Genomic DNA, 14,746 nt, shown 5'->3' on the forward strand with positions numbered 1-14,746 from the left:
TTGCTGATACACCCTTAGATCATCCAAGATATGTTCTTTATTAGAACACAAAAGAAGAATTGTACAAGGAAATCGTCTTAGTTACCAGTGTAACCCTGATTCCCTGATGGAGGTGTTGTGTTGAAATACAGACACTAGGGGTTGCCCTTGAGTGCCCCACACCCCTCTGACGTATTCAGAAAAAGCCGGGGGAATTGGCATGTGGAATTTGCATGCCATGCCATACCCCGGCTGCACACACACTTTAGCTTTGTTATGAAGAGCCGAGACGGCATCTCAACCCCTCAGTGGCAGTTGGGTTCACAGAGAAGGAAACTGAACAGTGGAAGAATACATCATATGGGGTCACTGTTAGGCAACCACTACATTCAGAGCACTAGCCAGATTACAAGGGCTCACCTGAAAAGAGGCATACCCTATGAGTAATGGGCCTGGTAGTAAGTTCCTAGGGTTCATCATTCAAAGGAAACTCTAATGGTGCACGTTATCACCTGGGGAAAGGCTCTAATGCAAGTACTACATCCAACCAGTTTGTCCGAGTTTTACCTCTTATTGCCTAAGAATAGAGACAAAACTGTTTTCATGCACCGACTATAAAATCTAATAAAGGTGTTTTCGGTGTAGCCCATCCCGCAGCTCTACAAATGTCTGCTAATGAAGCACCGTTTGAGGTCTAGGAGGGTTTAGCCTCTGTGCACCTCTCAGAAACCTAAGTATCAGGTTGTGCTTACCTAAGGAGTTGCCAACCACTGTGCCATGATGAGCCGCTATTGCAGCCAACTACACTTTAAGGGTGGAGGCCACCAGGTGTCTCTCCAGGCCCTGCTGAAGAAAAGAAAGCACTGACCCAATGCCACAAGTGCGTGGGTCTTCACCTCAGGAAGCACACCATGTAGTGAACAGGCATGGTATCTAACACTGCTGGTGATGGTCCTCTGAATTCCTCTTCATCCCATCCAGGGACCAGACATGGAGGTTCCAGAGTTCTAGGCATGGGTGTCCTTCCTCAGGAGAATCCGCCAGGGAGGAGACAACAACATCAGCTTGAGCTCCGAGAACCAAGTCTGGTTGGGCCAGTAGAGCGTGACTATTAGGACTTGTTTTTCATTTCCTTGAGTGTGCAGTCAGGCTCACTGGGGCAAGCTATGTTTCCAGTGCATCCGTGCCGAGGGGGGCGCATTTCAGTCACTGCTGGCTCCAGAGGAGGAGATGGTGGACAAGTTATGACATGCGACACTGTCGCTGTGTTGTCCGTCCGGCCCAACACATGTTTGCCCTAAATAAATGGTCGAAACCTCCTCAAAACTAGTTGCACAGCCAACAATTTGAGGCAGCTGATGTGCCAGTGCAGTCGGGGGCCTGTCCACTGTCCCGAGTCTGTGTGCCCATTGCATACAGTGCCCCAGCCGGTCTCTGAGGAGTATGTTGTGACAACAACACACCTGGATACTTGTTCAAGGGGAACTCCTGCCCGTAGAAATACAAGGTCTGACCAAGGGCTGAATAAAGATGACAGATTGGCGTGATGGTAACGTGATGTGCCACAGCGCCATGCCCATCTCGGGACTCCTGTCTAAAGCCAATGCTGAAGTGGTTTCATGTGCATCAATCCCAGTGGCGTGAATGCAGCAAATAAAGCCAGTAGGGAGAACTTGCACTTCACCCAGTTGACCTCAAGTCCCAATCTGGCTAGGTGCTCGGGACCAGGTCCCTGTGCACACAGCAACTCTTGCGAGTGAGCTAGGATTAACCAGTCATCAGGGTAGTTGAGAATGCTAATACCCACTTCCCTTAAAGGGGCAAGGGCAGCCTCTGCGACATCCTTAAAGATGCAAGGAGACAGGGACAGTCTGAAGGGGAGGTACTGATATGCTCAACCTTCAAAGGCAAACCGTATAAACAGTATAAACATGTCTGTGCCATGGAAGGATTGAGGCATGAAAGTACTCATCCTTCAGGTCTGTCGCTGTGAACCAGTCTTGATGTTGAATGCATGAAAGAATGTGTTTCAGCGTGAGCATTTTGAATGGAAGCTTGTGCAGGGCCCAATTCAAAACTTACAGATCTGCGATTGGTCTCAACTCACCTCCTTTCTTTCCCACCCTCTCATTACTCATGCTGAACAATGTGCTGACGCACATACCTTGCTCCCCGGGTCCACTGTGGCGGCGGTTTGTGACAGTCAAGGAGGCTGGGCCTCATCAATACTCAGCACACTCTGAGCAGTTCTGAGCAGACTCATGAACGTGGGGAGCAGCCCCCCGATTTTCTGGTGTGAGTGTTCAATGTCCGGTCATGAAGACGATGAGGGCCATGAGCATTTTGTGTGTGTGTGTGTGTGTGTGTGTGTGTGTGTGAGAGACCCAGGGAAAGAAGAAATTGCTCTTTTAATGACCATGTAAGATTCACTCCCCCCTCTGATGGGAGTGAGGCTTGCTCTGGCCAGGGCGAACAGGTCTGGAGCCTCTCCTTCCCTGCGTCACCCATCTCAGGAACGCTTTGACACCTTGTGGGGGGTTCTTAGTATCCTGACGACAGGCGGACGGTGCCACCTTTCCTGCTACTGGACCTCTGGGGCCTTGTTACCAGTCCAGGCTGTTGCAGGACCAGTGCAGCCTTTGCAGGCCACCCTCGGCGATGAGCAGCCAGAGCTTGGGCTAACAGGGGTCTAGAGGAAGACCTGTGTCGAGGCAAGATGTGCTTTATCAGCTCTATCTGCTTCTTCACTGGTGAAAACTGTGTCGCCAAACAGGCTACCTTGGGAGTGGGCATAGAGAAAGCACACTTTCTACGCATCCCACATCTCTGCGAGGTTGAGCCAAATATGGCACTACTGGACCACTAACGGACATCCCCTGACCCAGAGCCTGTGCCATCATCTTCGCAGCCCAGAAGGCATAGTCCGTGGCTGAACGCAGTCCCTGCATTACCTCTGGGTCAGGACTGCCCTCAAGCAGGTCTTTCAACACTTTGGCCTGGTAGACTTGCAGGATAGCCATAGCTTGATGCCAAGAACTTATCGTCCAGCCATTAGTGCTTGGGACAGGGTGGAGGAGACCACTCAAGCCCAATGCTCATGGCTGCCTAGGAAAGCACGGTTGCCAACTCTGCCTCAGCCTCAAACTGCGCTGTCGTGCACAAAGGCAGCAGCACAGACGAGTCATCAGCGGCAGAAGGCATAATGCTAGGAGTGACACTTCATCTTCCTCTCTATTCCTAAATGAGAAATTAAGCTCGCCAGAGGGTTAGCCGCTAAACTCATCTGGAAACTCGACCGGGGGGGAATGAGCATGCTGAGGAATGAGAGGTTTACAGGACTGGCCCAGCGGCAGATCTCTCATTGTAGCACTCACCGCCCAGGCCTAGTACCTGGAGGTAGAAGGAGTCAGCTGAGGATACTCTCAGCTTCTTGAGAAATACGAGAGCATGGACAAATTAATCATGAAGAAAAACACATGCATACATCCCTGTTTTGCCTCATCAGCATCTATGCTAAAGCTGTTGCTGGCCCTTGCTGATTTTTGCACTGCTCTCTCTGTCTCTTTATGGTCAGTTGAAGAGAGTGAAAAAGTATCAATGCATATGCTGGGGCATATATCTTGTGGGTGACTATAAGAGAGAAAAGCAAAACATAATTTTCATGTCTGTAAAGGCATTAATTCAAACAGGGCTACAAATAAAACGTTTACGCTACCACATTAAAATTACAGAGGCCTTGAATGAATGTCTGAAATGATATATATCACCACAATTTGATTTTCACAATATCTCTGACAATATTGTTTTTTTTGTTTTGTTTTTTTTTTTGCTCTATTTTGTCAACAAAAGTAGTTCAAAACAAAGTCACAGCATAACTGGTGTGCGTGTCCGAACACTGCAGTGTTTTGTTTTTGAATGAATCGAGTGAGTCAATGATTTAATGACCCATTCAGAAAGACACTTGTTTCATTCTTGATTGAATCAGCCATTGGAATGACTCAGTTGAATGAACCGCCTACTGGTGCTTTAGTTAATTTTTATGTTTAAAAGTATAATATAATTTTTTCCAACATTTTATATTTGCATATTTAGAAATTTTCATTTAAAATGTTAATCTCATAACTTTATTTATGCAGTTGCACTTTAAATGCATTCATGCCACATCTAAGCTTCATTAAACAGTCTGTGTATATACATTTAAATACCACTTTAGATGCAGCTGTCCTCTGCAGTGGAAAGATGGATTTTGTTGATACTGGTTTCATTTGATTGGTAACAGCCCTTCAGTGTCTTTATTATTATAAGTGAATTTATTTATTAAAATGTAAGAATTTGACATAAAATATGAATGTTTATTTAAAAACAAAATCAGTAAAAACAAATGAAAGGGTACAAATATCACAAGTATCCTGAATTATGTAAGTAAGAGCTGATAGAACACTGAGAATATTGTTTCAGATTTTTATTTTTATTTTTTTTTGCAAGTTTATTTTAACTGCCCGTTTATTTCTTTCTTTATTTTTATAAGGAAATAAGACCCACAGCCATTGGAGGAAAAAAAAAAAAAAACATTTGGGGGAGTAGTTCAATAGCAGGTCCTAGTCTTGCCCCTGCTGGAAGATCTATTGATTCCACACTTCTACTTTCGCTACAGTTGTTATACTGTAAGAATTGTTTTGGAGGTTTGCAGGTCACCAGTCAACAACCCTCAAGAGTAGTTTTATCTTCCTGTCAGGAGCCTGTGGCTACATGTCTACAAGTAGGATAAGCAACACATCTCCAACAAGAAAAACAAGACCCTTACACATCAAAGTAATTTTAAGATGTCTGACATCTCTGACCTTTTTCTGAAATGTGTGTGGAAAAAGCCCTCATACACCATGTCCTGGGTTTGAGGTTCATAAAAACACTCTTGGTCATGCTAAGGATATTGAAGAACACTTGCTAGTGCATGAATAACAAGCTGACCGGATCACTCTGTTCCGATAGGGCAATTTCTGAAATCATAGAAGTATCATGAGCAGCCAGAAAGAGCTTATTGAGCTTGATGACTGTAAAGTGTTCATTATTTCTGCTTGTGACATGAAATGATATTCATGTTTGAATAATATTCGTGTTCTTCAGTATCCCTAGCATGACCAAGGATGTTTTTATAAACTCCAAACTTTCTTTTTCTTCCATAATGTGACACATTTCAGAGTAAATCAGGATATTTAATGAGAAAAAGATGTAGATCAAGTTTTTCCAATTTTATTAAACATTACAAAGACTTTTTTTTTAATTTACAGCAATGATCATTGTGCACAATAAAACCAGGAATGCGCAATAAGTAAATACATTTTGATTTTATGTTGAATTTAAAAGGAAAAAGTGGTCCCTTTGAATACTTATTCTATTCTCACTCTACCACTCTTTACAGGTACGACTCCTGTATTGCTCACAGGAAGAGGCGGAGCACATTTTTAAGGCTGCATGGGCATCAGGGCAGGCTACTCCCTCACATATGTGGTTTGCGGTGGGCCCGGCTCTGTCAGGACTTGGTCTTGAGGGTCTACCCAAGGCTCTGTTCGCTGTGAGGCCACAGGGATGGAGGGACGAGCCACGACGGCGAATTGCAAAGGGTGTGTCGGTACTGACGCACGGTGCTATGGCTTTGCGTAGGGAGTATGCTGGGGCTCGAGGGACGAGCTTCGCCGGGAACTGCATGATGGATGGAAATCAAACCCAGAGGGTGCCAGATAGGATAAGGTAAGCAAAGCTTGCTGCTAAGTTCACGGCTTTGTTTGATGTACACCCATGTCTCATTCAAAAATAAGAAGAAAGAAGAACTATAGTATGAATATGAATTTGATTGGATGAAAATTTGAAAATTAGTGCAGGATCAGTCCTCAATTTTTGGTTTCCCTTTTTTTGTAGAGAAAGACTGTAAATAAATGCACATATCCACTAAAAGTAGATTCTGTCAATATTTAAGAGTACTTAGGCTTACTTAGACTTAGTTCCTCCCATGCTTACGAGCACATCGGGCGACAAGTTTTCTCCATCTACATCTATCCATCGCAGTGGCTGCGACTTCATTCCACGACATATCAATGAGTTTAAGGTCGGCTGTGAAAGTGCAGCTCCAGGTGATACGGGGACAACCACGTCCACGTTTACCACCTGGTGGGATCCAGTTCATGGCCACTTGAAGGAGGGCTGCCATGGCATGGAAGATATGCCTTGCCAAACGAAGCCGGCATTCCACAACTATGACGTCCAGCCTGTTGAATTAGGGCTGCATAATGAATCGAATTTTTAATCGCAATTACGATTACGGATGCCACAATTTTGTAATCGTTCAAAGGCGTGATTACAAAAAATATCTACTTACATTATTCTACGTGCTTAAGAGGTGTGTTTAGAGCATGTTACGTTGTGAGAGGTGAATCATGACTACTTCAGAGTGTAAAAGGTCTAACCCAGCACAAACAGAACTACCAGTGACGTAAGTGTATGCTGATTGGTCGAACGCACGTGAAACACCAGCACCTGCCATTTTTAAAAAGCTATATATGTATATTGCCTATATATTTACTCCACAAACTAACTCTAAAACACGCAAAACAGTGATAGATGGCCCTCTAAACCTTACGCTAAGGAGAAAATCGTTTGACTTTGAGCAGACCAAGCCAAACATGAATATGTATTTCTGCTCAGCTAGCGACATTGAGCATCAACCACATGGCAAAAGCTAATACTTTTTCTCATATACTGTCTTCTTTCTTTGTATAAAAGTTGTATCTAATAACGTATTAGGCAGGACCGCAAACTAATGAAGCCGGAGAATGCGAGCACTGTGTGTTCAGGCTCTGGCTGAGCTGTTCTCAGCACCATCAAAATAAATGTCCGCTGCGGAAAATGGCCCATATGTCAATTTTTTTAAAAAAAAAATTTTTAATTAAAGAAGAAACCAAATCGATGTACAATTGACATTTGAGGCTTAATGCTATAGAAAAGCAATAAAAAATTCAGGAAGAAAAATATGGCATGCAGTTGCTTCAAACAATGGTATGAAGCTATTCAAATCATTCAATGTAAATTGTGATAATTGTAATTAATAGACGCAAATACAATTTCAAGGGAATAATCGACAATTATGATTTTTGTCATAATCGTGCAGCCCTATGTCGAATCCACTCTGTCGCCACACCACTTAATTTCGGATTTGGTCAGAGTAGCGTATCTTGTGGATACAGCGGAGGCGTCGATGATGAAAGGCGTTTACCTTATTCAGAACACGAGCCAACATGCTCCAGGTTTCGCTAGGCCTACCGGCATTGACTTTGATTTTTTGGTGTCGATTTTTGGTGTCGCATCCCGACCTTTGCCGCTTCCTGGGTCAGGCATGTCGTAGCTTGTACTTGTAGCCGCAGATTGTCTTCCACAATTAGCGCTACATCGTCCTTAAACTCCAGTTTGGCCAAGCAGTCATGGTCAGTCCAAGGGATGCCAGCCCCAACATAATCAGTTGACTTTCTCATAATGAAGACCATCTCTACAAGAAACAGCATAGGGGACAGAATACATCCTTGCCGGACACCCGCCTTGATGTTGAAAAAATCGATTTGGTCTTAATGCATCATGATTATCTTTAAAGAGTATTAAGAGTACACTAACATATAAAATGGCATCCAAGCTAAAATTTGAATCCACAAAATGTGAGATCTTTAGATAATCACGAACAAGTTATTTATTTATTTTATTAACCATGATCTGCACATGATCCAGCTGCATTTGTAAGAATAAAAGAATAAAAGTATACTGACCCAAATGCAGTCCAGGCTGTTCTATTTAAAATTGTTAAAGCATTCATTTGATAAATATTTATTACTTTTTGGTTGTAATATATCTCTCCACAGACTCCTAACACAAACTGAAACTCTTTATTTCAGGCTGTGCATCACTGGTGTTAATTATGTATGAACACTACATTGACTTTGTACTGTTAGAGGAAATGGCCCTAAACCGGGTGCATCATGAGCGGCAAAAAAAAAAAAAAACTACAGAGTTCCTGTTTCATCTCTTGCAGTGCAAATTTCAAAGATAGTGCCAAACAGTGTGACTGTGATGACTGAATCAAAACCCTGTGTTGTCTGTTACCTGGGTCTCTTTTCAACCATAACCCAATGAGGCCACATGTGTTCAGTCACACACACAGGTCCTTAACCTGCGTTTGATTTGTGTTTGACAGCCCATACTGCAGGGATTTGCTGCCTGTCAGTCATACTTCTCACAAATCACTCAGTCTCCCAAAAAAATCTGGCCTCAAACATCACCGTTGACTTGTCTTTTATGGGGGGGGGAGCTCTCTCGGAAGTGTTTGTGTCACTCAGGCATGAACTAAGGGAATCATAAATCTTTTAAGCACCTTCAAAAGTCAATCACTTAAACATGCCATCAGGTTAGGTTAGCTGACCCTGCCATTTCATTTCCATATTGAGCGACGTTCTCTCAAGCCCACTTTACTAGCACAATTATTATCAATCATCAGGTTTTGTTTGATGTGACATCTGCATATTAGGTCTAACCAAAGTTATCCATATTTTAAAGTTAATTTCTCTACTCTTTGCCTGAAAGGGATTTGCTTCTCTACCTCAAAGTATTGCAACATCTATTCCTTCGGGGGAGCCAGTGGACAGCCTGTACACTTTAAGACTTGCTGCTATATTTTGCTCAAGGTTTTCCCATTGATCTCTGTTCATTAGCACTGACCACGGAATCACATCTATAGATCCTTTACGAGTGTTTTCATATAGGAATTGTTTTCTTCCTTATTTTAAAATCATTGCAAACTGCCTTTGAGCTTACTTGTATTCAATCTTCATGTGGGTTGAAGCAGTAGAGTCACAGAGTACATTTTTTGTTCTCTAATTAATTTTCTAAAATGGTTGGATGAGTCTCCAAAGAACATGTCTCTCATATTTCAGTTCAAAAATAAATATAAAAAATAGAAATTATTCTTTGCCTATTGCCTATTTTTAGGACCATTAAGATTGTGACACTGCGACATTATTTTCATGACAAATAAGCATATTTTTCTTCCATATTCTCATTACAGCAGTATATCAGGATATTTTACTTTCAATTTTATTTGTTATTCTCATTATTTTCAAACATGATTCTCATTAGGTTCTCATTAAATGACCTTACATTTTAAATAAAATACCATTATCTGTTCCATTATATAGTAATGAACGATTTTTTTTTTTTTTGCCACATTGTGGTAATGAGAATTTGGGGGGAAATTGTCATGAAAATAATGTCACAATGCAAAGACAATGTTCCCTTGAACACCATTAGCTTTAATTGTATGGACAAAAGCAGTATTAAAAATATCACCTTAGTAATTGATATCACCTTGAGTAATTGATGACAGTATTTTTGAGTGAAACAAATAGGCTGCATTTTCTTTAAGCAAAATATAATTTCTATTTCTTTTGATCGTCAAATGAAATATGTCCTGAAGATATTTCATGACAGGTATGGTGAAATTCATGTCTCTTGTGGTTTATGATTATGATATTGATCAAGCTTTCTGAGCTATGAAGCACAAATGTTTGATATTTGAGCTTGTGGTCATGTTTTAGTGAAGTTAAATTGATTTGTATAATGGTGGTCAGTTTGATAATATAGCATATTTTATTAATATGATTCATCTAAAGTCCACTTTTGAGTTGACGAAATAATTAAATCACATCCAGCATGATCCACAGTCCAATCAACGGAGCAAGTTCGCAGATTACAGCCACGGTTACTGAATATTATTCAGGTTTGACCGTTGCACGTAAGGCCGTTTACTTTGGGAGCAGTATATTACAGCTATTCTTTTTAAATATGGAGGCAGATGTGCCGAGAGCTGTTTCTAAATCAGTCATTAGAGGCAGGAGACAAGAGTGCTGGCATTACTATGAATAAGCATATTACAACAGACCTGTTGCCCCCTACTGCTAACTTTTTGTTACTGCCTAAGTTAATGGAGTGTGATGAATACTCACCTGCACGCCTGTCCACTGTTATTCACCCTTCATTGCCTTTCTCCTTTCAACTTTTTCACCCTCTTTTTGGGTTGTTTTCTCTCTTTTCATTCTTGTTCTGTCATTCTTTTCCCCTCCTTTTCACGTTCTCTCACTCTTTCATGCCTGTGCATTTCTCAGTCCCTGCACTCTTTCATAATAACTCTCCTCTCTCATCATGTTGACATTACTTCCCCCACTCTAATTCCATCTCTTTATCTCTTTTACTCTTCGCTCTTCCTCGCACTCATTCTTTCCTGTCCCCCTCCTTTTCTCCTACCCTTTTGTTGGCCCCCACTGTCTCATCCCTTCATTTTTCCTCTCCGCTCTCGTCTTGCCCCTGCGGGCGGCTCTAAAGAGGCACGCATGCAGTGTCGTTTTGCATGTAAATAGGATAATTGGTTATGGTGTGCTGAGTGCAGGGGGAAATATCACAGACTGTCACCAATGGAACTGATCTCGCAGCCACCCGGCTTCACCCACACACACTCAAACTCAATCTTACTCTCACTCATTCATTCACTCAAGGTCTGCTCCATCCCTCATTCACTCACTCTTACGCCCACTTCCTCTTATTAACTCATGCTGTCTGTGCAGGATGTCGCAGCAGTATTGACGTCTTCAACTTTTCCAACTCTCTCTCTCTCTCTCTCTCTCTCTCTCTCTCTCTCTCTGGTTGTTTTAAAACCTAGAGAGTTGCTTATCTAGACACATTTCTGGATATCACAGGCACATAAGAACATTCTTACTTTGGTTGCATTTTTGTGCATTATTGATGTGTGTGAATTTTTCTTGCGTAGGCTTAATTTTTGAGCATCAAACAGATCTAGGTGCAATCAAATATTTTGGAATCAAATTACATAAATATCATAGGTACATTGAACATTTTTACAAACAGATTTTTTGGGAATCCTGACTACATTATGGGTGGGTTTTAACATTTATGTAGAACATTTTTGGGCATCATAGATTCATTTGAAGGATAGTTGTAATGAAGTTCAAGTTTAGGGAAGGAGGAGGCAGAAACCGGCGAACGTTCAACATAATTTTTATCCAAAAGTAAACAAACAACAAAATGAAAGCTGCAGCCCCTCACAGAAGACAGCTGCTGCATATAAACATAACAAGACACAACATAAATGTCCCAGGCCTGGTGCTCTCTGCGCCCTTCTTCGCCGAGGTCCACTCAGAGCTCACGAAGTCCTGGCACGCCCCTTACTCCGCCCGCCTTCGCACTTCTTCACCCGCGGCCCTCACCACGGTTGACGGCTCCCGTGAGAAGGGCTACGAGCAGATGCCGCCGCTCGACAAAGCCGTGGCCGCTCACCTCTGCCCGCCTGCTGCCGTGGGCTGGAAGAGCAAGAGGGCCCTTCCCTCTCAGGCCTGCCGTACGACCTCTGCCATTGCCAGCCGAGCGTACTCCTCCACAGGGCAAGCGGCTTCAGCGCTCCACTCAATGGCCATCCTCCTCCGCACCCTGGACGAGTCTGGAATTGATGCGCTGGCCTTCCGTGACCTCCGCAGCACCACCGATCTGGCCCTGCGCGCCACGAAGACCACGGCCCAGGCCATAGGTAGGTCCATGGCCAACCTGGTTGTGTTGGAGCGCCAACTCTGGTTTAACCTCACAGAGATCAAAGACGCAGACAAGATGGACTTCTTGGATGCCCCCGTCTCCCCCTCAGGTCTCTTTGGGTCAGCCGTGGAGGGGTTCACCGAGCGCTTCTCGGCCGCGCAAAAATCGTCCCAGGCAATGCAACATTTCTTGCCAAAGCGCTCCAGCTCTTCATCTGCTGCAAGTTGGTCCAAACCTGCGCCGACCCAGCCTCAGAGCAAGCCTGCCCCTTCCGCATCACAGCCAGCGCCACCCAAGGTGCAGCGCCTGCGGGCCCGCCCAGCGTAACGCTCCACGCTCCTGAGACGCCAGGGTCCCCGCCCTAAGATAGTGCTGGACCCGACGCCTCCGGCATCTTCCTGATCAAGCAGGAAGAAAGAGGATGGTGTTAGGTCTCGCCATGGCCAGACCGCCCCAAAAGCTCTCTCGCTTACATTCCCTGCCACCTCGCTTAGCTCCGGGTGCTGGAATTCATCGGGTTATGTGCCCTGGGCCCACTATGACTGCGCCCACACAAACCGCCGTTCTAATGGCGAACCCAATATTTTTACATTACCAAAAAGAGAGCAAATTTCCTCCTCCTATAATGACGGTGCAAAGACCCCTGCACAGCGGTCTGTCACCAGACGCTATTCAACCCCTGGTCACACGGGTCGAGGCCTGGCAAGCCATCCCAGGAGTGTCACAGTGGGTCATCGTGACTATATCCAACGGCTACTCCTACAGTTCCCCCCCAGGACGCCGCGCCTCAGTGGTGTGGTCACCACTTCGGTCAAAACAGACGACGCTCATGTCCTCCGCGCAGAAGTGACGTCTCTGTTACAGAAGGGAGCCATAGAAATCGTTCCCCCCGCAGAGAGCGAGTCGGGTTTCTACAGCTGCTACTTTGTTGTCCCCAAGAAAGATGGCAGTCTCAGACCCATCTTAGACTTAAGGCTTCTGAACCTCTCCCTCATGAGACGGAAGTTCAGAATGTTGACATTGAAGCAGATCCTCGTGCAAATACGCCCCGGGGACTGGTTCTTCTCACTGGACCTGAGTCAGTCTTCGTCAGTCTTCGACTCAGTCCACATGAGGGCTGTAGTCTCTCCAGAGCACGCTGTTACCCTCTGAAGACTTTCCAGAGGATGTTAGGGCTGATGGCTTCCGCCTCCCCAGTACTGCAGCTTGGCCTCCTACGAATGCGGCCTCTGCAACACTGGCTGAAACTCCACTACATGCTTGGCGGCACGGCCGCTTCCTTATCAGGGTCAATCAGGCCTGCGTTACAGCCCTGAGACCTTAGACGAACCCCAGCTGGTTCAAGCATGAAGTCCCCCTTCAGGCGGTTACGAGAAGGAAGGTGCTTTCAACGGACGCCTCCAACACGGGTTGGGGCGCCGTTTTCGAGGGCAGACCAGCCTTTGGCTCGTGGACTCGCGAGCAGAGCCATCTGCACATCAACTGCCTCGAGATGCTGGCAGTAGAGCATGCCCTGAACTCTTTTCAGGCGTTCCTGAAAGGACACCACGTCCTAGTCCAGTCGGACAGCATGACGGTCGTGTCATATATAAACCACCAAGGAGGCCTTTCGTCCAGCCGCCTTTGCGCCCTGACAAAGCACCTCCTCGAATGGGCAACGCCCAGGTTGCAGTCGCTCAGAGCGACACACATTCCTGGCAAGTCGAACCTTGGGGCAGACATGCTATCGTGGAGCAATGTCCCCTCAGATGAGTGGATGCTCCACCCTCAAACGGTACGAAAGATTTGGGAGATCTTCGGGAAGGTAGACTCAAAACATAACTATTAAAAAAGGTTCAAACATTCAGTGATGCTCCAGAAGGAGACACGATTCATTAAGAGCCTGGCAAACATTGAAGTGTCTTCTGTTGCTGTCGAAGGGCAGTACAAAATGAAAAAAAAAAAAAAAAAAGATATTTAAACAAAATAAGAAAAAATTTGGACATCTTTATCTTGTTCAAAAGTTTTCTCCCCTGACTCTTAATGCATTGTGTTTCCTTCTGGAGCATCATTGAATGTTTAAACCTTTTTTAATAGTTATGTTTGAGTCCCTCAGTTGCCCTCGGTGTGAAAAGATGGATCTGAGAATCATACAATCACTGCTGGAAAGGGATCAAATATGCAAAAGATGCTGGAAAACTGAAGAATTTTCAGGACCTGGAGGATTTTTCTGAAGAATATTGGGCAGTTTAACTGCTCAGGACAAACAAGGGACTCATGAACAACCATCACAAAAAAAAAAAAAAAAAAAAAAAAGGTCATAGATTATCCAGGTAACCACACGAATCAAGGGTTCACAAAATTTTGAGCGGGTCATTTTTATAAATTCAATTTTTTTGTTTTGTGGACCATATGTAAACATTTTTTATATAAAATATTTTACTCAGGACTGTACTAAATAAAAAATAACATGCATATTGTATGATCCCTCTTATTTTGTTCAAATCATTTTCCCAGATTCTGCAAGGGGTTCACAAACTTTCAAGCAGCACTGTAGGTGTTTCGAACATTCTTAGATGTTCATTTTGGACATTCACTGTTTTCCTTTATAAAAATATACTAGACAGACTTGATTGACCATTGCGCTTATGTCTTGCATCTTTTGCAGCATATTTTAATAAGAAAAGAGGTTAAAGGAAAGGAGGTTAATAAAAATTGCACTGCCTTGCGTCTCATTTGTAAATGCAAAAACGCATTCTGTGTGAATGGCCCCTTAGAACATTCTTGTGTAGATAGCCCTAAATAACCCTAAAGCTCAAAGTATACTTCACTTTTTATGTGTATGTGAGGGTTAGCGTACCGTGCGTGTCACGTGAATTCCATCATCAGCAGAGTACGTGCACTACTGGATTTTTGTTACCACGCATACTTGTATGCACAGGTCGCACATGCGCATTTAAATTTTTTTTGTTTGTTTGTTTTTTTTTTGTTGCAGTAATTAGTTTATCCACAAGGTATGGATGTCTTGCCCTGGGGGCATCGATTCACAAGGTAGTCGAAGAAATCCTGCAAAAAACAGAACAGACTGCTACAGCAACAACGGAGGCCTATATATACGACAGATTGTGCGAAGAGGTTAGAAAGTACCCTCATTTGT

The 14,746-nt window shown here is 43.9% G+C and overlaps 1 protein-coding gene across 1 annotated transcript in view; it reads left to right on the plus strand.

The window, feature by feature from the left end:
• Window positions 1-14,746, plus strand: part of grin2da (glutamate receptor, ionotropic, N-methyl D-aspartate 2D, a) — a 66,627-nt gene that overhangs the window by 20,064 nt on the left and 31,817 nt on the right. Inside the window, exon 4 of the mRNA XM_067361650.1 lies at window positions 5,399-5,727. Within this exon, the coding sequence (XP_067217751.1) occupies window positions 5,399-5,727 (329 nt within the window). The remainder of the gene's footprint in view (window positions 1-5,398; window positions 5,728-14,746) is intronic.

Source organism: Chanodichthys erythropterus, chromosome 15 (genome assembly GCF_024489055.1).
Source record: "Chanodichthys erythropterus isolate Z2021 chromosome 15, ASM2448905v1, whole genome shotgun sequence".
In the NCBI taxonomy this organism is placed as follows: Eukaryota; Metazoa; Chordata; class Actinopteri; order Cypriniformes; family Xenocyprididae; genus Chanodichthys; species Chanodichthys erythropterus.